General features: G+C 37.7%; 1 protein-coding gene across 5 annotated transcripts in view; it reads left to right on the top strand.

Moving 5' to 3' along the window:
• EIF4G3 (eukaryotic translation initiation factor 4 gamma 3) overlaps nucleotides 1-27,885 on the top strand; it is a 381,417-nt gene that overhangs the window by 140,411 nt on the left and 213,121 nt on the right. For 4 of the 5 annotated variants that reach the window (XM_049878174.1, XM_049878170.1, XM_049878168.1 and 1 more), the window contains exon 3: nucleotides 6,255-6,383. Coding sequence is in view for 2 of the 5 variants with exons in the window: in XM_049878168.1 (XP_049734125.1) it covers nucleotides 6,255-6,383 (129 nt within the window). In the remaining 3 variants the exon portion in view is untranslated. Of the gene's footprint in view, nucleotides 1-6,254; nucleotides 6,384-15,129; nucleotides 17,281-27,885 lie in introns of those variants that run through there. The other variant, XM_049878169.1, reaches the window with a different exon arrangement.

Genomic DNA, 27,885 nt, shown 5'->3' with positions numbered 1-27,885 from the left:
ATTGGTTTTCTAAATTAGATGTTTAAATAGAAATCTAATTGTTTTCCTTTGAAAAACTGCCCTGATAATATCTATAAATGCTACCAGCATTTCATGGCAAATCTTATGGTAAAAACTATGCTTGTAATTTTGAGTAAACATTATATTTCTAAAAATACAGTGTTCATATAAACATTGTAAAAATATGTTTGCTCAAAATTAGAAGCATAGTTTTTCAAGAAGTTATAATCAAAATTATCTTAAAAAGTACAGAATGAACTAGACCCATTTGATTTATTTGAAGCCTTAAACTTTGGTCACATTATAGTATCAACCATGTCTCTTGTATTTATTAATTTTTTATTGTGCTTTAGATGAAGGTGTATAGAGCAAATTACTTTCTCACTGGACAGTTAATACACATATTGTTTTGTAACATTAGTTACTAACCCCACAACTTGTCAACACTCTCCCCTTCTCAACCTTGTCTTGTTCACCTTTCCTATCCCCTCCTGCCCCCTCCTGCCTTCTTATCTTCGGCCCTGGGTTAGTGTGCCCATTAGGCCTCGTTTTGTTTTATGGGCCTGTCTAATCTTTGGTTGAAGGGTAAACCTCAGGAGTGACTTCAGTTTTGAGTTAAAAGGATATCTGGGGCCACACTCTTGGAGTTTCTCCAGTCTCTGTCAGAACAGTAAGTCTGGTCTTTTTTTGTGAGTTAGAATTTTGTTCTACATTTTTCTGCAGTTCTGTCCTGGATCCTCTATTGTGATCCCTGTCAAAGCCATCAGTGGCAGTAGTTGGGCACCATCTAGTTGTACTGGACTCAGTCTGGTGGTTGCTGTGGTAGTTGTGATCCATTAGTCCTTTGGACTAATATTTCCGTTGTGCCTTTGATTTTCTTCATTTTCCCTTGCTCCAGACAAGGTGGGATCAGTGGAGTATCTTAGATGGCTGCCCACAAGCTTTTAAGACCCTAGATGCTACTCACCAAAGGAGGACGTAGAACATTTTCTTTGAAAAGTATGTTATGCCAGTTGAGCTAGATGTCCCCCAAGACTACAACCATGTCTCTTTTAACTTGTAAGCATTTGACTGTAGTTAGCTCTCTAATGAGTCCATTTTATTTCAGAACTGGGGTGGATATTTATGTCTATTTAGGTATAGGGTTCCCAGGAGTAGATTCCAGGGTTAGGTCACCAGCTTCTGATTAATTCAGTGAATTCCTAGAAAAGCTGATGTTATTTGAAGACCATTTTCTTTTCTCTCTGCTCAGGAATGTCTAACTTCGTGATAGAATTTAGGGAATCTAGGAGCTTTTTTTTTAGATGGAGAAAATATCTAATTGAGTTTTATCACGTAGGCAGTAAACCCCAGGGTGTTATTAGTAGCGCTTATGATTTTGTCCGAAGATCAGAAGAGTTGTGAGAAGACATCATACATGAAGAAGGTAAAAAGGGTCATTAGAAAGACAGGAAAGAAGGAAAAGACCAAAATGGGTGTCAGAAGAGACTGAAACTTCCTCTTAAGTGCAGAGTAGCTAAAGCAAACAGTAGAAATGATGAAGTAAAAGAGCTGAACAGAAGTTTTTTTAAGGGTGGTACAAGACAGGGTAAAGTATTATAATTTATGAAGATCTGGAGTTAAAAAACCAAAAGGGAAGAACACAATCATCATTTCTCAAACTGAAAGAACTAAAGAGAAAATTCAAGCCTTGAGTTACAATACTGAAGGATTCTATGGACAAAACATTGAATCATGCCGAAAGCATCAAAATAAGATGGTAGAGCCGTTAAACTAAAGATTTTAGCCCAATTAATAATGAATGTTTGCCTTGAGCATAGTGCTTTTATAAAGAATTACCTGTATGAGTGTAAACTGACAACAGTTAATTTAAAGCACAGATGAGAACTTTACGGGGCAGAGAGCCTTAACTAATGGTGATGAAATAATATGAAGAGATAGGATGGTGACACAATGTGAAGTATGTAACCAGTGGTATTGAACTGTTCATGTAGAAATTGTGAATGGATGTATGTTTGGCTGTGTGTATTGCCACCTGAAATAAATATTATTAAAAGAAAAAGAAGTCCATCAATAAGGGGGGAAAAAAAGAAGATGAATACACAGAGTTACTGTACCAAAAAGAGTTGGTTCAGCCACTTCATGAGGTAGCATATGATCAAGAACCTATTGTATTGAAGGAAGAAGTCCAATGTGCACTGAAGGCATTGGCAAAAAACAAGCTTCCAGAAATTGACGGAATACCATTTGAGATGTTTCAACAAACGGATGCGATGCTTGGAAGCATTTGGTTGTCTATGCCAAGAAATTTGGAAGGCAGTTACCTGGCCACCTGACTGGAAGAGATCCATATTTGTGCCGATTCCAAAGAAAGGTGATCCAAAAGAATTCAGAAATTATTGAATAATATCATATGCAAATCAAATTTTGTTGTAGATAATTAAAAAATGATTGCAGCCATACATTGACAGGGAGCTGTCAGAGTTCCAGCCAAACTCAGAAGAAGACTTGGAAGAAGAGATATTATTGGTGATGTCAGATGGATCTTGGTTGAAAACAGAGAATACCAGAAAAGTGTTTGTGTGTTTTATTGACTATGTGGTTCATTTCAGGTCAAACCCCTGCTGAGAATTTGCATTTCTAACAAGTTTCCAGATGATGCTAATGCTGTTGGTTAGGGACCAATTCTGAGAACCAGTAGTAGAGCCGCGGATCTCAAAAATTATTATGCATAAGAATCACCTGGGGATCTTGTTAAAATGAAGATTCTGATTCATTATATCTTGGGTGGAGATGCAAATTCTCAGCCAGGTGTTTGTACTGCAAGGAACCAGTTCAAAGCCTTGATCATAAGAAATTAGGGATAACATTACAAAGAATGGGAATTCCGGGACACTTAACTGCTCATGCAGAACCTGTATGTGGATCAAGAGGCAGTCGTTTAAACAGAAGAGGGGGTCACTGCGTGGTTCACAATTGAAAAAGGTGTATCCTTTCACTTCATTTGTTCAGTCGGTATGCTGAACAAGCATTCTGAGAAACTGGACTATATGAAGAAGACTGCAACATCAGGATTGGAGGTAGACTCATTATGATCTGCAATATGCAGGTGACACAGCCTTGCTTGCCAGAAATGAAGATGACTTGAAGCACTTACTGATGGACAAAGACTACAGCCTTCAGTATGGATTGAACCTGCACCTGAAGAAAATAAAAATCCTCACAACTGGACCAATAAACAACATCATGACAAATGGTGAAAAATTTGAAGTTGTCATTGATTTCATTCTACCTGGGGCAAAAATCAATGTCCATGGAAGCACAGCAGTCAAGAAATCAGATGACTTATTGCATTGGTCAAATCTGCTGCAAAAGACCTCTTTAAAGTTTTAAAAAGTGAAGATGTCATTTTGATGACTAAGTTGCTCTGCCCCAGGCCATGATCTTTTCAGTTGCTTCATATGCATGAGAAATCACAGTTGGACAATGAAAAAGGAAGACAGAAGAGTAACTGATGCATTCAGATCATGATGTTAGCAAAGAATATTGAATAATATACCATGCATTGTCAGAAGAATGAACAATGAACAAATCAGTTTTAGAAGAAATATAACCAGAATGCTCCTTAGAAGCGAGGATGGTGAGACCTCGTCTTGATTACTTTGGGCATGTCATCAGGAAAGACCAAGTCCTAGAAAAGGACATCATGGTTGGTAAAGTAGATGGTCATTGTAAAGGAGGAAAACCCTCAATGAGATGGGTTGACAAAATAACCAAAGCGTCAGACTCAAATATAGCAGTGATCATGAAGATGGTGTATGGAGGACCAGGCAGTATTTTGTTCTGTTATCCATAAGATTGCTATGAGTTGGAGCCAACTTGAGGGCACCTAACAACCACAGTGATTTTGTCACGAAAATTTTTCACAGGAATTTTCATATCATAATACATTTTTGTTGTTGTTGTTGTTACGTGCCATCGTGTTGGTTCTGACTCATAGTGACCCTATGGGACAGAGTAGAACTGCCCCATAGGGTTTCCAGGGAGCGGCTGGTGGATTTGAATGGCCAACCTTTTGTTTAGCAGCCAGGCTCTTAACCACCACACCATCAGAGCTCCATACGTTTGTTTTAGATATGTGGAAATTCCGTTTATACTTATCACTACTTTAGGATTACAGTGATTATTAGAACTGCTGTTCTAATTTTTAATAAAGAACACATATATTACTGTATCATGAATTTTTAGTCATAAAAATACATATGGCAAAATTTGCCTATTTCACATTTTTATATGTACAATTTAGTGACACCAATTACATTAATCATGTTGTACAACCATCACCAATAATCATCGCCAAATTGTCCATCAGCATAAATAAAACTCAATGCTTACCAAATAGTGACTCCCCCTTCTCCCTTCCTCCTGTCCCTGGTAACCACTAATGAACTTTGTATACATTTGCCTATTCTAGACATTTTCTGTAAGTGATATCATATAATATTTGTCTTTTATGATTGATGTACTTCATTCAGCATAATGTTTTCAAGTTTCATCCAAGTTTTAGCATGTTTCAGGACTTCATTTCTCTTTATGACTGTATAATGTTACATTGTATGTACCACATTTTGTTTATCCACTCATCTATTGATTGACATCTTGGTTTCCACAAATTTGTTTTACTATGTTGATGCCTGTATTCAATATAATTGGTTTTTATTGTGATCCTATGCATTTTATATGTTGAAAAACATTTTAGGAAGAGGTCTGTGGTTTCCACTAGATTGACAAAGGGTTCATTACTCCCCCCCCCCCCGCCCCCCAGCCATCCACCCAAATGAAGATTGGTGATCTAAGAAGAACAGGTCCTTTCATATTAAGGGAGTGCAAAATTTTCCCCATTCATGGACGTTTGTCAAACTGTCAGTGCCAGTCTGGGTTAGACTGAGAGGGAGGAGCTGGGTAGGGTTGATTGCTGGACTCTAGAAAACGGCCAGAATGAACTGGTTTCATATTGATCATGGGCTACTGGGCAGTTTATTGGCAGTAATTTTTTATGTACAAGTGTATGCTAATTATTTTTCTGTCGTACAAGTTCATGACCATTGTATCATAATTGTATCATATTAAACCAAAAAAAAAAAAAAAAAAGAAAACAAACCCCTTGCCGTGGAGTCTATTCTGACTCATAGCGACCCTGTAGGACAGAGTAAAACTGCCCCACAGTGTTTCCAAGGAGCACCTGGTGGATTCGAATTGCCAACCTTTTGGTTAGCAGCCAAGCTTTTAAACCACTGTGCCACCAGGGCTCCATTGTATTATGTTAGAAAATATAAACGAATAAAAAAGATAGCCATAATGCTTTCTGTTAAGATTGTGGCATATCTGCTTAAAGATCTTTTTAATGTGTGTGTGTGTGTGTGTGTGTGAATATGCAGACATAGATACATAGAAATACATACACATGTGCATGTACATATGTCTTTGATGTACATTTTAAAAACAGTGGAATTATACAAGTAACTTGCCTTTTTGTTGTTCAGGCTTACCGAGGTATCATTTACATATAGTAAAATTAACCCTTTTTAATGTACAATTCTATGAGCTTTGACAAACAGGAAAAATTTGTTGCCATCAAGTTGATTTCGACTTACATGTTTTGACCCATATGTTGCACTTTAGAACTGTGCTCCGCAGGAATTTCAAGGCTCTGACCTTTTAGAAGCAGATCACCAAGCCTTTCTTCCAGGGCACTTCTTGGCGGTTTGAACCACCAATGTTTTAGTTAGTAGTCAAGTGCTTAACCAGTTTTGCCATCCAGGGCCTCCTAACAAACAAAGTGATGTTATCCCCAGTACAGCCAATATACAGAACAGTTATGTCACCCCCATTTTTGTAGTCATTCCCTTCCCTCTTGGAACCATTGATCTCTTTTCTCTTCTGTTTGTAATATGTTATAGAAATGAAATCATACAATATGTAGTTTTAAGTCTGGCTTCCTTCAGTTAGCATTTTTTAAAGGTTTCTCATTTGTGATCATGTTTCAAGAATCATTTATCAACTGATAAAAATATTCATGTGTATTTTTCCCTAAGAATTTCATGGTTTAAGCCTTTAGTCACTGTGCTACTTATCTTAGTGTAAAATGTGAGGAAGACAATCCAATTAAAAAAAATTAGCCAGCTAGTTCAAATTTATTTATTAAGATTGAGTTGCTAATATAATGCTTTCACTAAATATTGGTTTCTTCACAGGTAACGCAAGTAGCAAGACAACCGGGACCGCCCACCCCTTCCCCTTATTCAGCACATGAAATAAACAAGGGACATCCAAATCTTGCGGCAACGCCCCCGGGACATGCATCGTCCCCTGGACTCTCTCAGGTAAGAAAACCTCTTTTCCAGAAATTTCCATGTAAAAGCAGCATTTCTGATTTTCTGTTTTTTTAAAAGCAGACTTTTAACATACAACATATAACTTTACTTGAGTAATTTCTGTTTTGTCTTATATTTGCATCTTTTTATACATACCTTCCGTAATAATGACTACTAACAATTTTATACATTTCATTTTTAGAGTCATTAGAAATTAAATGTCGTTGATATTTAGTTTTCCTTTTTATTGTTTAAGAAGTTAGAATATGATTCTAAAGTCCATGTAAAAATATAAAAAGCACTGCTTTTCTTTTCAATGCTTAATCTGCTATATTCCTTCCCCTTCCAATTTTGGTGAGGTATTGGTAGTTACTTTCTACTTTTGTAAAAAATGTGAGTGTTTTCACCACTTGAATAATTCTAGTGGGTTTTTTTTTTTATTGTTGGTTGGTTTTATTTTTGGTTTTGTAAGTTGACTATTGGGGTTCATTGTGTTAGGTACAGCAAACATTGTGACACTGTTTTAAAAAGTTGCTGTGTATCCGTGGCATTTTAAGGTGTTTCCTAAGATTTGTTTAGCTTGCACCAACCCACCATCACATGTTCGTTTGGTTCTCCTTGTGGTTAAAAACTGGCTAGAGTTATTGTTTAAGTCCTTATTAGAATGTGGAACGAGTCAAGCCAAGAACCTTAACCCAAGCTGTTTGATACTGTCAGTACACCCACTCCTCACTTACCGACATGGTTAGGTTCCAAACACCAGGCCTTTATATGAAAATCAGCATTATGTGAAAATGGAGGATGACCACATGAGATCATAAAAATGGAGAATGACTGTATCATTACACAACCCCCCAATTATATCATTACATAGCTGCCAGATTACATCATTACATAATTGCCAAACCATTGAGAATCATGGCCCAGCCAAGTTGACACATAACCTTAACCATTACAGCCAGCTTTACTCTCACCTCACACCTTGACATTTGACTGCCAAACATACGTTGTTAATGCACAAAATAGTTGGATAGGAGATTTTTTGCTGTTGTCATAAATGCAAAATGTTGGATAATGAGATAGTGGATAAGTGAGGAATAGGTGTTACCTGGACATAAGGTCTACTCTTTTTTGATAAAAAAAAAAAACTGATAGTGAATATTAATTTCATAGCATAGTTCTTAATTTTGGCTTCCATATTTTAGGCCTTGTAGAGGTTCAGTAAAAGGACAAAGAAGAAGTTACAAAAGATCATGCTTAAGCTGTTGATTATAGTTTACCAAAAAAGCCCCAAGCCAGTTGCTGTTAAGTCGGTTTCGACTCCTGTTGACCTCATGTGATTCAGAGTAGAACTGTGCTCCATACAGTTTTCATGGCTGTGATCTTTGGAAGCAGATTGGAAGGCCTTTCTTTCTTCAAGACACCTCTGGAGTTTGAACCCCCAACCTTTTGGTTAGTAGCTGAGCATTTAACTACTTGCTCCACTCAGAGGCCCCTGATTATAGGTTAAACCACAAAATCCCATTGCTTTCAGTCGATTCCAACTTATGATGACCCCATGTGTTACAGAGTAGAACTGTTCCGTAGGGTTTTCTTGGTTGTAATCTTTATAGAAGCATATCACCAGGCCTTTCTCTGACAGCACAACTGGGTGGGTTCGAACCACCAACCTTTAGGTTAGAAGTTGAGTTCAGACTTTTTGGGCCACCTAGGGACCTGATTATAGGTTAGGGACTAATTAATGATAGTTTAGACTATAGAATATACAATTTGCCAAACCGTGATGGAAATAGCCCTATTTAGGGATATAAATTAATTTGTCATGGACTTAGTACTATGATTAAACTTGGTGTAAATCATTCCATTTAATTTTGAGTTTTAGAAATATGACAAAATAAATTAATAAAATATGACAAAGTAAACTCAATTGTTGAAATGAGATTATTATGTTATTTTTCATGACATTTAACAGAAGCCATTCAATTCATTAATAAAGTGTATTGGTCTGAGACTGATCAGGTGAGGAAAAGTGTACTGTAATTTGAATAGGGAAGGTCTAACATGAAGAATCATTAAGAATAGCAGGAGATTCAGTAATAAAGGATTGGTTAATAAGAAAGAGAACTCTTAAGGATTGGGAGAATAGCAGATAAAAGGAGTAGCCACTTCTTCGAGGGCTGAGATAGAACATGCAAGGAAGAACCTTCCTCCCCAGGGCTGAGATCCAGGCCTGAGATCCAGGCCTTACTGGTGAGGACACAGCTGTGGCTCACCTAATGGTAGAGAAGTCGCTGTCATACTGTGCAAGTGGAACTTGCTGGAAATCCTTCCCCTGGTGGTGGCTAGAAATTCTCCCTGCAGAGTGCTGGAGAAAGCTGACTCCTTCAGCACCAAACTTTCATAGCAAAAAACTGCTGCAGTGCACAGTGGCTGGGGTCTCCTTAAAAGCGTTCTTATTTTTCCCAGACACGTCAAGTAATATTGGATCTGCTGGATCGTAAGTCCCAACCAGTAGATGCAGCATGTGCTGTAGTCTAAACCTTCTGTAGAGCCTTCTGTTGTTCTCTTCCCTACTCAAAGTTGTAAACTCACAAATGATTGTGCAGGTGGGTTGAGCTAGCACACTCAAATGTATTATATGTTTCCTCCAAAATCCAAAAAAGGCCCACCAAGCCTTGTGCTTTTTTCATAATTCGTTAATGTGAGGATGGAGACTGCTTCCCCACCCAGAGCTGAGATCCAGAGCTTGTTGAAGAGGGCATGGCATGGCTCACTGAATGGTAGAGAAGTTGGTCTGGTGCCACACCAGCAGAGCATGTTGGAAGTCCACTCTGGAACTTAAAAGAAATCCATCCTGTAGTGTGCTGAGGAAAAGCTGTTCATAGGGAATTGTTTTAGTAGAGGCACTCTGCTGCAGAACTGCCTGAGGAGATAATCAGGGGCAACTCCTGGGCACTGGTACTGCTGGACTGGCTTTGAAGAAGCTGTGCAAACTGGGGTTGCTGGAGACTGGAGAAGCAGCCTGCGCTGCAGGAAGCAAAACCCTTTCCTGCTACAGCATCTCTAGAGCACCCTCTACTGACACAGGTTAACATTGTGAAATGGAAAATATTTATAGAGCCCAGATCCATTTTCACAGAGCAGATAAACAGGGTGGATTTGGATCTGAAAGGCAAGAAATTGATAACTGGTAGATAAAGAGCTTAGTTTTCCATTTCAACTTCTTACTGCTTTAAGCTGTGATCTGACCCAATCAGTAGGCCTTAAATCACTTGTCTTCCAAAAGATAGTAATGTTCACATGTGCATAGTTTGCATTTAAGATAGCCTGTCAGTGGTTTTAATTGTTGAGCCCATATTTTATTAACTGCCTTTAGAGACCACAGTACATGAATACCGGGGAGAAAGGTCACCAAATATTACTTGCTGTCCTTTGTGGTCTGTTTTGCTATCATTTTTGCCTAATTTGATGGATGAACCCAGTAAATCATACTTCTCTCGCTGTCTGTTGTCTGTTCCCCCCGCCCCCCGGCCCTTTTCAGACAGAGGAAGGCTTATTTGGAACCGTTTGCCTCTTAACAGTATCTTATTATCTGTTGGTATGGCGAGGAAATTTTTCTGCATCAGCATGCCTAGAAAATGTGGAGTTGGGAAACTCAGTCTCCTTAACGTTTAACACAGTTCATTGATCATTATGGAAAGCAGGGCCTTTAGAATAGAGGACAAAGGATTACAGGCTTAAATTCAAACATACACAGGTTCTACAGTTGGGTCTGTCACTTTCTGGTTGCATGATATTGGGTAAAAAATTATTTAATATCTATGAAACTTGGTTTCTTTATCTGTTATTAGGAGAGAATTAGAATTATACCACCTTTTCAAAGAGCTGTTAGGAGGGTTATGTATAATTAATTCTGCCTCAGAAGAGAGCCCTAAATGTTCTCAATAAGTGGCATTTATACTATTCTTGCCTGTCAGATTTGATTCTCCTCAGGGCATGTGTTTGTAGCCTTGCCTGCTGACCATTCTGATTTGGCTGTCTCTCTGGCATTAGTGTGAAACTCAGAGGCTCTCCCCCAGAGTTCGAGGCATCTTTCAGGTCTTAGCTTATCCCTGATGTTAGTGTAAAGGTAGAGGCGTGGCAATAGTGTGATTTAGTCTTGTGCACAAAACTATTAGATTCAAATCTATAAAATTATTCTTTACCCACATGTGATTTGGATGTGATGGTCTCCCCTTCTTCTGTTAAGTCAGATCTTTTTGTCCAAAGTAACTATTTGCATCTATGTATTACCCAGTGTTTGTATTATGGTCAAAGTGAAGGTACTAAGCTGAAGAAAAGTGAACTTCATAGCTTTGAAACATAAATGAGGGGAAATATAGAAAATTACTCCCATCCTTCCGTTTCCATTGTCAGTGGCAGCCTCTTCACCTGCTTTTTCCACTTCAAGTAGGATTTTACACACGCATGCCTGTGCACACATACTCACACATGCTATTTGTTCATTATGTGACTTCTAATTCTTTCTAGCTCCGTCTCCCCCAACCCAGGAGTTTTTGTTTAATCAAAGTGAAAGACTAATATTAGAGATTAATAGTTAAAATTACATTTTCAAACAATAAATTGGTGAAACAGTCTTTTTTTAGGTGTTCATTATTTTCAGTTTCCTTGAAATGGCAACACTTGAGCAGTCTCTTAGTTCAGAATGTCCTTATGCTGGCAATGGTAAAAAAAATTCAGAATTTAAAAAAGTATCTTTTGGGACAGATTTAAAACTAAGTAGAGAAGTGTACTCTCCAGGAAGTCAGGAGACTGGAGTTAGAGTCAGCTGTGCCAGTACTACTGCGGAGTCAACCCTTGTGTAAATTCCTATTAATGTCCAGTTCCTCCTTGTAAATGAGAGGTTTGTACCTGATGACATCTGAATTCCCCTTTAGCTCCCTGTGTCTTTTGGAAACTAGCCTCAAAGTAGCAAGTTGCTATTACAAAAAAATTTTGAACTCTGTATTCAGATTTAAAATTAGGCAAACTACATTCTATTTCTTAAATATCAGATATTTATTATTTGAATTACATTACTTGTCAAGTTAAGGAAAAATAAAAATGTTTCCTACCTTCTTATTGCCTAATTGGTAGCACACATTTGCCTTAACTCTGTCAGTGTTCACCAAATTGAGCTAAATTGTAAACAGAGAACCCAAACTGGCACTGGATACCAGAGCCAAGTTCAAGACATAGGTCCTCTCTTCTTTTTCTCAGCATCACTGTCTAGACGCCTATGCTTTGGCAGGTATATTCAGAATAATCAGTGAAAAAGCATGTTCAAATTAATGCCAAAGAGTGGTGTGATATATGTTTTCTGCCTCCTAGTCTGGGAAATTTTATTCAGTTTCACTGTTTTTCTGAGACCAACTCAGCCATGTTATATACCCACTGCCGTCATGTTATATATGCCATATAACATGGCATATAGTTATATATAAAACATGGCATATGTAACTATATATATATATATACACACAACTATATATATATAGTTATATATGCCACGTTATATAGTGGACTGGAAACCCTGGTGGCGTAGCGGTTAAGTGCTACAGCTGCTATATAGTGGACTGAGATGGTGGTGATGTGTGATCCACTGGCTAGATTCCTTATTGTGTCTGGAAATACTAAACAAAGGACTTCTTCACTAAGGAATAATGATTGATCGTGATATTTATTTTAATACTACAATTTTTATCATGAGGAAAGGGTGGGTTTCAGATCATTCATTGTTCCCCAAGCCTTTTTGTTTCAACTTCCAGACTTAGTTTACATTTCAGCTGTCTTGTTTTGCTAAGCGGAAATTCTCAGTGTTGCCCTGCAATTGTTGACTGACCAACTTTCAGCCTTTGTAAGCTGCTTTTTCTTAAATTATTAAGGTGAATGATGATTTCATCCATTGCATTTCAGGTTTTTCTATATTCATATTTTTCATTAATGAGGAAAATAAATTCTGAGTTTGGCAACTCTGACAAACAGCCTTGATAACCAGGATAAAGTAGAACAAGCTTTCAAAGTTTCTTCATATTTCATTGTTGAAATAGTTGAGTATTGAATTACCTTAAAAAAAAAAGATAACAGTTTATAGTTGTTTTGTTTTTTAACTTCACTTCTTCTTCTTCCCTATGGAACCCATTGTAGCCATCTAAGGCAGACAGTCTTTGAGGTGAGTGGTGTTTGGAAGCCACATTAATGGCTCATGGGAATTTTATGGGGGCCTGGACACCTGCAGTACTGACTGCATTAAGTTGGCCCTGTTGATGTCAAGTCTTCAGTCCGTCCTCCCCACCCCCCCGCCAGGTGATAATGAATGTACTACTTGGGGTAAATTGCATGTACAAGGTGTAAATATTTACACCTTCCTGAAAATTTCTTCAACAAATGATACTGTTAAATACTTTGCAAATTAACATGTCTTTGCAGATGTCACTAATATAAAAGTAAGTTACAAAGGCCTATAAAATATCCAGATTATTTTTGTCTGATAAAAGCAAAAGAATTGTAGTAAACACTTTCCTATGATTGTTTAGATTTATTTTAATGTGGTCATATTTGATTAGGGCATTTCAACTCTTTGCTCATTTTTTGTTTTTATTAATGAAAACATTTGAAAGCATATTTATAAAGTAAAACTTAACCAAATGTTTTCCTATTACGTGAGTTTCATCTTTTATGCCATCTTGTAACTTACCTTGAAATGTACCTAAAGCAATTTTTACATGCTTGTTTGATTTTGCTTTTCTTTGCATTGCACCCAGCTAGAAAAAAATCCCATTGATTTGCTTTGGAAACTTCTGTGGTTGATTTGTACGTGTTGCTGCAAGAACAATAAAGTGCCGTTATTATTTAGACTTTCCTTACTCTAAACGCCAAGTTTTAGGTTCTGTTTGGCATATCCACAAGAATAGAACCCACATTTGAAATATGTTAGTATAATTAAAGAGTTAAACTTTTAAAATTAATTCTGCATTAATACAATACTGTTTCAGAAAGTTATAGGTGTTCATAAGAACCAAACTGATGATAATTTCACAAACATTTCTTTCAATGTCTTTGATGCAGGCTCGGTTTTTTGTTATTGTTTTTCTTTTTCATCTAAATTCTGTTGGAGGCAGAAGGTTTAGGATTTTGTCTCTTTTACATTTAAAGATCTTTCCCTCTGGACACATTCTGGGAGACTCTTCATTTCTCTGGCTACCACTCACTGGTTTTAATAGGTCTTGGGAAACCTCTCTCAGCATTTCTCTTGAAAGTTTACCTCTGGAATTTCACATTTCACTTACTTCCATAGATTTGGAAGGGAAACTCACTTCATTGCCACCAAATCTATTTTCAACCTAGCTGTGACAGTCAGGTTTTTATGATAAAGGGTTCTGAAAATTGCCACTTCAGTTCAGCTGCAGAAATTAGCATGTGCCAGTAAATTTAGGAATGGGAATTAAAATATGTGGATCCTGAAGGAAACCAGGAAATAATTCATTTCAAAGTTCTTGTGATTTTTCCTGTAGTAATTTACATTCTATCTTTATGATTCAGAGAGATGTGGGGGAAGTGGGCCAGAGAGGTAAGTACCATAGACATGTATGTAGAGTGTTGTCCTGAGTTTAATTAGACAAATGGGTATATATGTCTATGCAGATTAATTGGGATGGGGCAGTTTGCAGGGACATGGAGGGAGAGGACAAGCTTAATACAGAACTATTTGTTTATAAGAAAGCAAATAAGAAAATGTACTTGGACATTTTTCCCTAACTACATAGTGGTTTGCAAATGCTAGCTATCTTTGTAGAATTAGGAATCATGAATTTCAGTGACTTAACGCTCAGTGAAAAAGCAGAAAACAAACACATCAACTTGTAGATGCATGGTAATTTTTTTATTGTTACTTAGATGAAAGTTTACAGAACAAATTAGTTTCTCATTAAGCAGTTAATATACAAATTGTTTTGTGACATCGGTTGTCAATCCCACGATGTGTCAACACTCTTCCCTTCTCCACCCCAGGTTTCCTGTTTCCATTCGTACAATTTTCCTTTGCCACCCTGCTGTCTCATTTTTAGTTTTGGGCTGGTGTGCCCATTAGTCTTGTATATATGATTTAACTATGAAGCATGTCACTCACATGTGTTATTTTTGGTCCTATAGAACTGTCTACTCTTTGGCTGGAGGGTGAATCTCAGGAGTGACTTCAGTACTGAGTTAAAAGGGTACCTGGGGAGTTTCTCCAGTCTCTGTCAGACCAGCAAGCCTGGTCTTCCTTTGTGTGTGTGAATTTTAATTTTGTTCTACATTTTTCTTCAGCTCTGTCCAGGACTCTCTATTGTGATCCCTGCCAGAGCAGTCGGTGGTAGTAACCGGGTACCATGTAGTCGTTCTGGGCTCAGTCTTGTGGAGGTTGTGGTAGTTGTTGTCCATTAGTCCTTAGTACTAATCTTCCCCTTGTGCCTTTGGTCTTCTTCATTCTCCTTTGCTGGAGCTGGAATGGGACCAGTAGATGTATCTTAGATGGCCACTTGAAGGCTTTTAAGAGAGAATTTTAAATTCTGTCATTGAATAATGAAGATAGGTTAAGTTGGTTATATTTAAAGCAAGTAGAATCAATTAACTATAAATAGTGAGTATTATAGATTGATATATAGAATGCTAAGAAAATATAAATGTTATTTACTTACCAAAGTAACAAATTTTGTTTCTCAACGTGTGTATTTATTTACTGTTCCTGTTTCTCAGATGTCTGGTTATGCTGATAATTAGGCAGCAAAAAAATAAAACAGGAAGAGCTAAATTGGATTTCCAAACTTTTCATCAGTTGATAGACCCATATTTTTCTTTCCTCTGTGAGAAATCATAAACTTGCAAACTGTGTAAATTCTGTCCATTGTATGTTATTTTTTTCTGTCAGCTCAGTAGTTCGTTCCATAGATATCTAAGTACCAGGGGTTGGCAGACTATGGCCCGGAGGATAGATCTGGCCATTTGCCTTTTTCAGTAAATAAAGTTTTACTGAAACACAGCTGTGCTCATTTGTTAATGAATTCTGCTTTTGTGCTACAATGGTAGAGTCAGATATTTGCAACGGAGTGTATGGCTTGCAAAGACTTAAATATTTACTATCCAGCCTTTTACAGAAAAATTTGCCAACTCTTGACATAGATCAGGAAACTTTAACTGCAAAAGGCCAGACAGTAAATATTTTAGGCTTTGTGGGCCAGATAGTCTTTTGCATTTTTTTTTTTTAAATAACCCTGAGATATGTGAAAACTGTTCTTAGCTGGTCTTAAAAAAGGGCCATAGTTTGCCAACCCCTGATATGGATAAATGACAAAAATAATAAACATACTTTAATCTATATTTAAAAAAATATATATTAGCACTATGTATAATATATGACATAGAAGCTTTATACTCATTCAACCAGTATAAAAATTAATTGAGGATATCAGTGATTTGAATGAATGGCACGGGACTGGGCAGTGTTTGATTCTGTTGTACATGGGGTCGGTATGAGAACAGGTTTGATAGCACCTAACAACAATAACAGCTGACTGAGTAGTATTCCATTGTATGTATGTACCACGTTTTGTTTATCATTCATCTGTTGATAAACATTTAGGTTGTTTGCACTTTTTGGTTGTTATGAATAGGGCTGCAATGAACATTGGTGTACAAGCCTCTGAGTCTCTGCTTTCAAGTCTTTTGGGTATATGCCTAGGAGTAGAATTGCTGGGTCATATGGTAGTTTGGGAAACCCTGGTGGTATAGTGGTTAAGTGCTACAGCTGCTAACCAAAGGGTCAGCAGTTGGAATCCGCCAGGCGCTCCTTGGACTCTATGGGGCAGTTCTACTCTGTCCTATAGGGTCGCTATGAGTTGGAATCGACTCGACGGCACTGGGTTTGGTTTTGGTTTGGTGTGGTAGTTCTATTTTTAGTGTTTTGATGAACTGCAGCGCTGTTTTCCACCATAGCTGTACCATTTTGCATTCCCACCAGCAATGGGTAAGGGCTCCAATTTCTCCACATCCTGGCCAACATTTGCTGTTTCCTGTTTTTTTTTTCTTCTTAGCCATCCTAGTAGAAGTGAAATAGCATCTCATTGTGGTTTTGATTTACGTCTCTCTGATGGATAATGGTGCTGAGCATCTTTTCATGTGTTCGATGGCCATTTGCATGTCCTCTTTGGTGAAATGTCTATGCAAGTCTTTTGCCCTTTTTATAATTGGCTTATTTGTCTTTTGTTGTTAAGCTGGAAGTTTTATATGTGTTTTGGTTATTAGGTTCTTGTCGGATATATGGTTTCTGAATGTATCCTCCCAGTCAGTAACTTGTCTTTTCACTTTTTTTGGTAAGGTCTTTTGGTGAACAGAAGTTTTTAATTTTTATAAGGCCCCTGTTTGTGCTTTGTTATTCTATTGAATAGTCCATTGTTAAAAGCTAGGCCTGATAGCAGTGCCCCTGCTTTTGCTTCTAAGACATTTTTTTTTTTCTTAATTGAGCTTTAGGTGAAAATTTACAGCTCAAGTTAATTTCTCATTCAAAAATTTATACACACATTGTTTTGTGACATTGTTGCGATCCCAACAGTGTGACAGCATGCTACCTGATTCCACCCCAGATGCTCTGTGTCTAATTCGTCCAGTTCCTGTCCCTTCCTGCCTTTTCATCTTGCTTTTGGACAGAATTTGCCCATTTGGCCTCATATATCTGAAATAAGAAGCATGTTCCTCACATGTGTTATTTTGTGTTTTATAGGCCTGCCTAATCTTTGTCTAAAACGTGGACTTCAGGAATGGCTTCCGTTCTGGATTAGCAGAGTGTCTGAGGGCCATAGTTTCAGGAGTTCCTCCAGTCTCTGCCAGACCAGTAAGTCTGGTCTTTTTTTTTGTGAATTTGAATTCTTTTCTACATTTTTCTCCTGCTTTGTCTGGGACTCGGTGTTGTGATCCCTGTCAGAGTGGTGGTTGGTGGTAGCCAGGTACCATCTAGTTCTTCTGGTCTCAGGCTGGTAGAGTCTCTGGTTCATGTTGTCCTTTAGTTCTTTGGACTGATATTTTCCTTGTGTCATTGGTTTTCTTCATTTTCCTTTGCACTGAATGGGATGGGACCAGTTCTAAGAATTTTATGGTTTTAGTTTGCACATTTTGGTCCTTAATCCATTTTGAATTTGTTTTTGCGTATGGTGTGAGGTATGGATCCTGTTTCATTTCTCTGCATGTTGAAATCTAATTTTCCCAGTTCCATTTATTAAACTATTCTTTCTCCATTGAATGGACTCAGCACCCTTGTCAAAAATCAGTTGACCATAGATGTATGGATTTATTTCTGGACTCTTAATTCTATTCCGTTCATCTATATGTCTGTTCTTATACCAGTACCAGGCTGTTTTGATTACTGTAGCTGTATAAGTGCTTGTTTTCCTATATACATTGTTTTTTTAAGACATACCTCAAAATCAAAGCACTGTATAGCCACGCTGATGAAATACACCAGGGCTCTCTGAATTCTCAAGGGTTTTTTTTTTTTTTTTAAAAAAAAAAAAAAGAAAAACACCATTTATCCTAGCCATAGGAAGGTACCTTCAAGCCCCTATAGTGGTCCATAGCTTCAAATTTCAGCCTTTGCTTTCTACATTTTTTCAGAGTAGTAAGAGTAGAGTTAGGCACATTCTAGCCACTGGTTTTAGTGGCAACACTTTAAAATAATAAGAAGAAAGGTTTTCTTGATAACTTAAATAATCTTATTGTGGTTTGATGTGGAAAATGTTCTGTAGATAAATGAACTTGGGATTTAGGGTTTAGCTTTTACATTATAAGTTGCACTATAAAAAACCCCATGTAGGCTCTGTGTGTGTTGAGAGAGAGAGAAACGATATGGCACAAACTAAGTCTAAAAGGATTTAAACAGTTTTGTTTCAGAGTATACCTTTAGGCATAGGAAACCCTCTTATGTTGTAGATATTTGATATCTAATTTGATTTATTTTGATTCACTTTACTTTCTGACTTCTGCCTGTTTATTTTCTCCTTCTGCCTGCATATAGCTCTAAGGCCAGGGCACAGCTGATAAATTGAGATTAGCAGGTGTTAAAGAGAAGTGTGTTTCATTATACCTAATTGAGGTGTTTTCCCTAATACAATAAAAATAAATTATAGAAGGACATTCATTCTTTCATTACAAAAAATTAAAAGGAGGAAAACTTTGTGAGGAAAATGGGCAGCTCTCTGAAATATTTTTTATCAAGAAAAACTATAGCTAGATTTGTCTATTTGCAGGACTCTCAAGAACAGAGAGTATCAGTTACACACATCTTTCTCTTTCTTCCATGAAGCTGTTCCCACCCTACCACCCTCCTCAGCATCCTTTGAGAATGTCTGCTGCATTGAATTGCAGCTATTCGTGGAAGTGTTGGATGTCCCTCAGAGTTTTGAGACCACCCTTGGCCTGGAAGCTTGTCTTGGGAGATTTGGAGAGCTGTCAAGTGAATGTACAAGCTTTCCTATTCCCTTCTTCTTTCTCTCCTGGTCCCCCTTCACTTCCCCTAACCTCGCCTTCCACCCCATCTCATATCTTATTTCATTGAACTACCATAGACAACGGCAAAGGGAAAGTTCTTTAAGGCTGTTCATTCAACTTTGTTACAATTTTACTCACACTAGTAAAATCTGGAATTTACTGCCTGTTTCTTTAAAAATCCTTCCATGTGTTTTTAAAAGTTATATGTATATCATAAAGGGCATAGCATTTTTGCACATCATTTTTTTCTTAGGTAAAGAAAGCCTCATTGTTTGAGAGTTTAAGATGAAGATTAAGAATTTTGAAAGTGGATACCCCTAAGACTTGGAAAATTCTAGTTACTCAATAAGCCCTTTGAAAATCTATTTTGAAAATTCTGGTTATCTAGATTCAAGAGAAAGGACACATAATATGTGTCCTTATGTTTTAATTGGCTTTTGGGATATCGGAGTGTGTTCTCTGATGAGCTTTGATGAGTTTTAAAATTTATTTCAGATTTTATTCTAATCTTGTACTGCAAGATTAGAAATGAAGTTCATAGCCAATGTGTAAAACCTCCCAGATGTTCTACATAGGAAGTAAGTTTCTTTTCATTTGCAAATCCAAGGGTCAAAAGGGTATGTCTGACTTCCAGGTTGTTTCTTAGTATACAATGCCTGCTTTATAAAATCATATCTTTTTTTATTTCCCCTGATATTCTTCTGTTAGCTTTAGATATACCCTAGATTGATTTGTGGCGCGCCATGAAGTCCACGTGCCCCGTGTTCCTAGGCTTGTACATGTTTTCAAGGCATTGGGTCTGATTCTCTTTGTTCTTAAAGTGTCAGAGAAGAGAAAGTGATTGCTCAAAGGAATTCAACAATTAGTTCTTTGCACTGAATGCGATGTAGATGGACTGTCGTATTCTTCATAGCTATGTAAAAGCTTACACACGTGGAGATTTCCTCTTCTTAGAAAACAGTAGCGGGTTTAGAGAAAAATGTTTTGGACTTCCAAGAGGACAGGCATGTTTAGAAAGAGTGATAGAAATACTTTTCACTATGTGAGCAACAGCCGCCAATAGCAGCAACTCAATTGGAGTGGAAAAATCACTGAAAGTCTAGCTGCCACGTTCAGAAAGTCACTGAAAAATTCCAAAGGGCTGTGAAGGGTTCATAGAGCATGTTAAGGTTCTCATTAGGAGTTAAAGAAGTTAGATACAGAAGTGATGACTCAGAAGCCAGCTGGCTTATTTACGTAACCATTTGGCAACATTTAAGGAGGGAGAGAAGTAGCAAAAGGACTGGAGGCTGGCCAACAGGCATAGAAAATAAATATTAATGACCTAGAAGGCAATACTTTACTATCTCCTCTTTGGTTTTTAGAGTGATTGTCTTTTAACTTCAGCATCAGTACAGCTAGGAAATATAAAACCAGAAGTGAAAAAAACAATGTTGAAGTGAGTAGTAGAAAGGGGAGTTATAAACTTTTGTACAACTTTTAGAAAAGATGAAAACTATCAAAAACCATACAAATGGGATTCTCCACCAATTCTTTGTATTCTGCTTAGGAATTTACTCCAAAAGCCTTAAGGAATACACATTTCTTGAAGAGTGGCCAAAAAAAAAAATAGCAACTCTTGAACAAATAAGGGGCAGTGGCAGGAAGATCTGACTCTGTAAACATTTAGAAATAATTTTAACTGAAAGCTGTTTTTAAAAGTATGAACCAGTGTTTATTGTGCACCCTATTACCAGATCACTGTATTCGAGGATAATATCTTGGTGGTAGATGACCTTATAGACTAGAGTTTCCAGAGCACTTCTCAGTTATTTCAACTTATTTGTCTTATCACACTAACCTAATGAGATGGATCTGAGTATCCTCATTTTGCAGATTGGGAAGGCTGAGTCTGAAAGGTGACATGACTTGCTTCAGGTGCTTTAGGTAGCACCATTAGTAAGGGATTGAGTGCAGAACCCAGGGTTCCATCTGCTGACTCTGTTCCTTTCTTCCTCTCAATTTACCATAGTACTTTATTTTAGATTCATTTTAGACAAATTAGGGTTTCATAAATCATTCTGGGAATACAACCACCATTTCTAACATTGTTTTATGAAATAGTATGCTCCAACTTCAAAACAATCAACCTGAAACAACATTGGAGAACATAAGTTTGCAAAATTTGGGACGTTGTAAAAATTTAGTTAACCTTTTGGCTAGCAGCTGAGCTCTTACCCAGTGCACCACCAGGTAATAGTATTTACTAGTATTAGTGCCTATGTAGTAAGAAACTTCTGTTTTTTAAATGTAGAGCTACTCTTCTAAATTTGGAATTCAGGAAACTAGTGGAGTAGGTGATGGTCTTAATGGGGGAGGAGTAGGACCTAAAAGAGTGAAGATCATGTCCAATGTGACAAACGAATGGGAGGGGCACTCTGCCTGGAGATATTTTAGATGAGGAAGAGGTGAAACCGACAAATCTGAGGGGGAGTGGAAGGTAGAAGGTAGTAGAAATGATTAGTGATGTCTGTGAATAGAAAGTACAGGGGCGTGATGAGTAGCAGATAATACTGGCTTTAGAAGCAGAGATGTTAAGCTGGCAGCAGACTCATGGCAACCCAGTGCACAATGAGATCAGACCGTTGTGATCCATGGTGTATTCATTATGATTTTTAGTAGATTGCCAGGCCTTTCTTCCTAGTCCATCTTAATATAGAAGCTTCCCTGATAAACATCATAGTAACACACACCAGCCTCCACTGACAGATAGGAGGTGATTGCACTTGAGTGCATTGGCCTGGAATTGAACCCTGATTTCCCACATGGAAGGTGAGAAATCTACCACTGAACAACCACTGCCCATTATGGAATACCTTGCCACCTGGGGCTTTGGTGAACCAACAGCAGTCTCCCTACAGGAAGACCATCACTTTTAACCCAACAGTCTAGAGGAAACTGTTCCTGAGATTGGAGGCTGAGGGGACTAGGTTTGCATGCCGTGTAGGGAAAAGCTTTTAGTAGGGTAGTAACTATTGTGAGCACCACAGTAGTCTTCAGATGCAGGTGAAAGCCATCCTGTCATATGAGTCTATCATTGTTTGTGAAAGGCAAAAATCTGCAGCATTTAAATGTTGGACTAATTATAAAACTACTGAATTGATGGTAAATTCAGCACAGTGTTTTTCTACTTCATGTAATGTCACTGCTTGGAAATGAGAAAAAGTTAGATCATGCTTCTAAATCCTTTGATGTCTGAGTCCCATTCTCCAGAGATTCTTATTTAATTGCTTGGGATGGGGCCCAGGTTATTTTAATGTGCAGCCAGAGCTAAGGATAAAACTGTGCAGCAATGCCTTTTGATACCCACTGCCTAAATGAGAACTCATAGGCCCTCTTTGCTGGGAGTGGTTTTCAGTGAAAGGACCAGAAAGCGCCCCATTTTTAGACCACATGTAATGAATTAGACCATTTCTTAATTTAGGGAAAGTGACTTTGGTGGTTGAGAAGCCATTTATTTGCATCTAGTGTTATCTACAAGAGACCGTTAAAACTTTTTTGGATAATTTATTTTGCATCACAATCTATACTCAAATAGTTTTATGGTATTTATAATGCAAATTATACCCTGGCAGGTGCTGGATAATTGACCCTTCTAATGGAAGCAAAGTAAGAGCATGTTGGTTCCAAGTGCTTTTAGCTTCCGTGCAATCAAGTATTCCAGGATTTGGGGCTCTAGTACAGTGGCTTACAAAATTTTTAAAGCACCGAAGCTCTTCTCCAAATGACTAACACAGTGCTTGTCCATAATAAGTCCTAAATCTTTGATGAATGAAAACTATCTTAATGAAAATTTCCAAAAGTGTCACATTCTGGTTGTTAGCATCCTGTATAATTTATTTGGCTAAGCAGAGTAGTTTTTTTCCTGACTGGTACTGTTATCTTTTTTGCACAATTCAATAAGAGTTTATTTTACAGGTACAAGCTTAACCAAAAAAAAAGCAAAGCATTCTATTTTGTACACCCTTAGAGAGCTTACTCTGAGAAAAGGTTAGTGCCTAGGAATCTTTTGCCAATATTCCAGCCACTTTGTTTTCATGAGTCAAATTATTAAGATTGGGTCCCTAAGGAGGGAAGGTCTTTTGTCGGGATCCCATGGCAGGAGTTTAGGTTGTTTTTAACCAGTTCAGTACTATATTGAATAGAAAGTTTATTACCTTCTTCCCAGCAGGTGATATCGTTTTCTGGTGTGACCATTCCCAGAACATAATCCATAAATCAGCCTTTAAACAGGCATAGTGGTGGTAAGGACACAGAAAGAACTAATTTTACATGTTAAGGTTTTTAGAGAAATGTTATATGAGGGTCACTTTTTTGTACTCATTAACATTTCAGTTTACCGAGTATGATGTGAAATCGGTTTACTTGTCAGAATTGTCTCATTATAGAATTTTGTTCTATAATGATAGATAAGCTCAGGGTTGTGTTGATAGAAAGAGTGGTATGACAAATCCAGCTCTTGAGTGATGAATGATACTAAAGTGTACTTTGATTTGTATTGGGCAATGTTCATTAAATATCTGTTTTTGAGATAACAAAGAATAAGAGTAATTGAATGATCCTAGTGCAGAATAAAACACATGTTGCGACTTAATGAATGGTTAAATTTTCTAAAACATTCATTTGAAAATTTCTAAAAGCTGTAATTAAGTAAGCAGTATTTCTGGTAGATAACATTTAAAATACAGCCCTTTTAATTTTCTAGAAGCAATGTCCCTGGTGTTGAAAAGCGTTCCCATTTAGAAATGAATAACCTCTCTACTGGAGTACTACTTGAAGAGGCCTCAAGTAAAGCCCAACTATTGAACTGTAATAAAGTCCCAGAAAGATTCTTTCCATCAATCTAACTAAAAAGAGAGATCGATCATGTAGCCGCCTTCCCAGATTCTCTCTGAGGCATAGAGCTCCACCTCCACATCCACACTATAAACCATGGAAAAGAATTCTCAGTATGCTGTGGTATTAGAGAGAGTAAAGTTTCTTTGTCAAAATAGAGACCTGGTTGTGAATCCCCATTCTGCCACTTACTAATTATGAGATCTCAGATAAGTTAAACCTCTCTTCAAGTAGAAGTTTTGGCATTTGTTAAATGGAAATAATAATACCTACATCACAGGGTGGTGTGAGGATTAAATCAAATAACAGATGCAGAGACCTTGGCAAATGCTACTTGCTTAGTATATGCTCATTGTTACAGTATCTTTGGAGTATTTAACTTTTTTATTTTTTGAAGTTTGAAATTAATTCTTTGTCTACTCTTGCCTTACTTTCCAATATCATGTTTCTGGATCTTTTTCTAGACTCTTTAATATCAATTCATGATACTTTAATCATCATTGCTGAAACCCAGACCTTACTACATAGGCACTAATGTCAGTAAATGTTATTGCCTGTTGGTGCAGTAGTTAAGAGTTCAGCTGCTAACCAAAAGGTCGAGAGTTCGAATCCACTAGGTGCTCCTTGGAAACTTTGTGGGGGCAGTTCTACTTTGTCCTATAGACTTGTTATGTGGCGGAATCGAGTTGAGGGCAACGGGTTTGGTTTCTAATATTGTTAAAGGATATTATTAGTTTGACTGCCACTGTATTTATCATGTCAAATTATTTACCCTGTAAAGCTATTTAAAAAAAAAAATTACACTTCACATGAGGAAATGCTTACAATCATTACCATTAGAGAAATACAAATCAAAGCTACAATGAGATGCCGTTTCACCCTGGCATTACCAGCACTATTAAAAAAAAAACAAACAAATGTTGAAGAGGTTGCGGGGAGACTGGAACTCTTATGCACTGCTGGTGGGAATATAAAATGGTATAACCCCTATGGAAAATGATAGACGCCTCCTTAAAAAGCTAGAAATGGAAATACCATATGGTTCAGCAATCCTACTCTTAGGAATATATCCTAGAGAAATAAGAGCTGTCACACAAATAGACATATGCATACCCATGTTCACTGAAGCATTATTCACAATATCAAAAAGATGAAAAGAACCTAAGTGCCCATCACCAGATGAGTAAAAAAAAAAAAAATTTGTACATACACACAGTAGAATACTACACAATGATAAAGAACAATGATGAATCCATGAAACATTTAACAACATGGATGAATCTGGGGGGCATTATGCTGAGTGAAATAAGTGAGTTACAAAAGGAAAAATATTTTATCAGACAACTATTTAAAAAAACCCAAGAAAAGGTTTACACATAGAAAAAAACAGTTTTTGATGGTTACAAGAGAGGGAGGGGCAAGGAGGGTAAATCAGTAACTAGATAGTAGACAAGTGTTAACTTTGGTGAAGGGTAGGATAGCACTCTATAGGGGATGTCAGCACAACTTGACAAGGCAATGTCACAGAAGCTTCCTAGACACATCCAAATACCTTGAGGGATGGAGCTACTAGGACTGAAGTCTGGGGACCATGGTCTCAGGGGACATCTAGGTCAGTTGGCATAACATAGTTGATAAAGAATGTGTTCTACATCACACTTTGGTGAGTAGCATATGGGACCTTAAAGCTTGTGAACGGCCATCTAAGGTACATCTATTTGTCCCATCCCATCTGGAACAAAGGAGAATGAAGAAAACCAAAGACACAAGGAGAATACTAGTCCAGAAGTCTAATGGACCATATGAACCACAGCCTCCACCAGCCTGAGCCTAGAAGAGCTAGATGGTGCCAGGCTTCCAACACCAACTACTCTGACAGGGATCACATTAGAGGGTCCCGGACATAGTGGGAAAAAAATGTACAACAAAATTCAAATTCACCAAAAAAAAAAAAAAAAAAAAAGGCTAACTGGTCTGACAGACTGGAGGAACCCCTGAAATCGCACTGACATGCTGCCCTCCTTAGGAAATTACGAGTATTTTTGAAGTCCCCATGTGCTTCTCCTTTATTCCAACCCCTCCCTTCTCTCTAGGGGGAAACCATTAGCCTGAGTTTTATGTTCATTCATATTTTGTTTGTCTTACAGTTTTACCATTTGTGTTTGTTTTTCTGTGCTCTCATTGGTGTCAGCAGATTGAGGTTTACATTCTGAGTTAGCCATTATCTGTGTGACCGTGGGCAAGTTACTTTCTGTGAACCTCAGTTTTCTCATTTTTAAAATGATTTACTTCTAGAGGTTTTATATAATTATGTGTCTGGCAGTAAATATATTTCAGTAAAGGGAGTTTATGTCCTACCCTTCGGAAACTCTCCATCTTGTGTTTTAAAGATTCATTTTCTTTTGTTTATCTCAAGAATTTTTGTTTTAAAAACTTTGTTGTTTCACATAAAACTTTCTTTGGTCTTATATTCTAGGTGATCTCATGCACCCTTGTGGCAAGGCCTAATGGTTATGTGCTGTGGATTCCCACATTGCTGTCTGTGGTTGACTCTGCTCTCTACATGTCTAATTACCCCTAGACTTTTGTACCTAGGGATTTCTTTGACAGTTAAAACTCCACATAATACAAATGAAATTACCACTTTTACATCCAAAGCAGAGAGAACAGCTAAAGCAAAGGCTGTAAGAGAAAATAAACTTGGTATGTTTGAGGGAAATACAGATGGCCAGTGTGGCTGTAAAGAGCCCTGGTGGCACAGTGGTTAAGCGCTTAGCTACTAATGGGAAGGTCGACAGTCCACTTCCGTAAAGATTACAGCCTTGGAAACCATATGGGGCAGTTCTACTCTGTCTTACAGGATAACAATGAGTAAGAATTGACTCAGTGGCAATGAGTAATGTGGCTGGGGAGCAATGGGATATGAGTTGAGGTCAGAGGGGTGGTCTGGAGCCAGATAATTTTGGACTGTATAAGTATCCTTAGCCACCCCAAGCCTCAAGCCTTGAGCATCAGCTTTCTTACCCCTTGTATTGCTTAGCAAGTTCTGCTGTTTCAGTATACTAGTTGTTGCTATCAGGTGCTGTCAAGCTGGCTCCAACTCATAGTGATATTATATATAATTGAATGAAATGTTGCCAGCTCTGGTGGCATCCTCATGATTGTTGCTATGTTTGATTTCATTTGCAGCCACTCATTGTTGGAGTTAATCTCATTGAGGGTCTCCCTCTTTTTTGCTAACCCTCTACTTTACCAAGCATGATATCCTCCTTCAGCAATTGGTCCCTCCTAATTACGTGTCCAAAAAATAAGCAAGACAAATATCACCATCCTCACTTTTAAGGAACATTCTGGCTGTAATTCCCCCAAGACTGATTTGTTCATTCTTCTGACAGTTCATGGTATATTCAATGTTCTTCTCCAACACCACAATTTGAATGCATTAATTCTTCAGTCTTCCTTTTCCATTGTCATGCCCAATGCAATATGTCATTTGGTTTCTTGACTGCTAATTTCATGGATGTGGATTGTTGATCCAAGTAGAATGAAATCACTGGACAACTTCGCTTTCTTCTTCTTCTTTTTTTTTTTTTAATTGTGCTTTAGGTGAAAGTTTATAGAGCAAATCAGTTGCCCATTTGAAAGTCTGTACATAAAGTGGTCCAAGACATTGGCTGCATTCCTGTCAATGCGTCAGCACTACCCATTTATGCCTTGGGCTCCCCATTTCTTTTTGTCCAGATTTTCTACCCCTTCCTGCCTTCTCATCTTTGTTTTTTGGGCAAATGTTGTCCTATCAATTTCGTATAGCTGATTGTTTGAAGGAACACATTCCTCTCAAGTGTTATTGTTTATTTTATGGGCCTGTCCATCGTTTGGCTGAAAGCTGGTTACTGGGAATGGCTTCAGTTCCAGGTCATAACGGTGTCTTAGGGCCATAGTCTCGGAGGTTCCTGCAGTCTCTGTCGGACCAGTAAGTCTGGTCTCTTTTGTGAATTTGATTATTTGTTCAACGTTTTTTCTCACTCTCTCTGGGCCCCTCTATTGTGGTCCCAGTCAGAGTGATCAGTAGTGGTAGCCG

This window comes from Elephas maximus, chromosome 3, assembly GCF_024166365.1.
Source record: "Elephas maximus indicus isolate mEleMax1 chromosome 3, mEleMax1 primary haplotype, whole genome shotgun sequence".
In the NCBI taxonomy this organism is placed as follows: domain Eukaryota; kingdom Metazoa; phylum Chordata; class Mammalia; order Proboscidea; family Elephantidae; genus Elephas; species Elephas maximus.
Note: the sequence above shows the minus strand (reverse complement) of the source record. Positions and strands in the feature narration are given on the sequence as shown.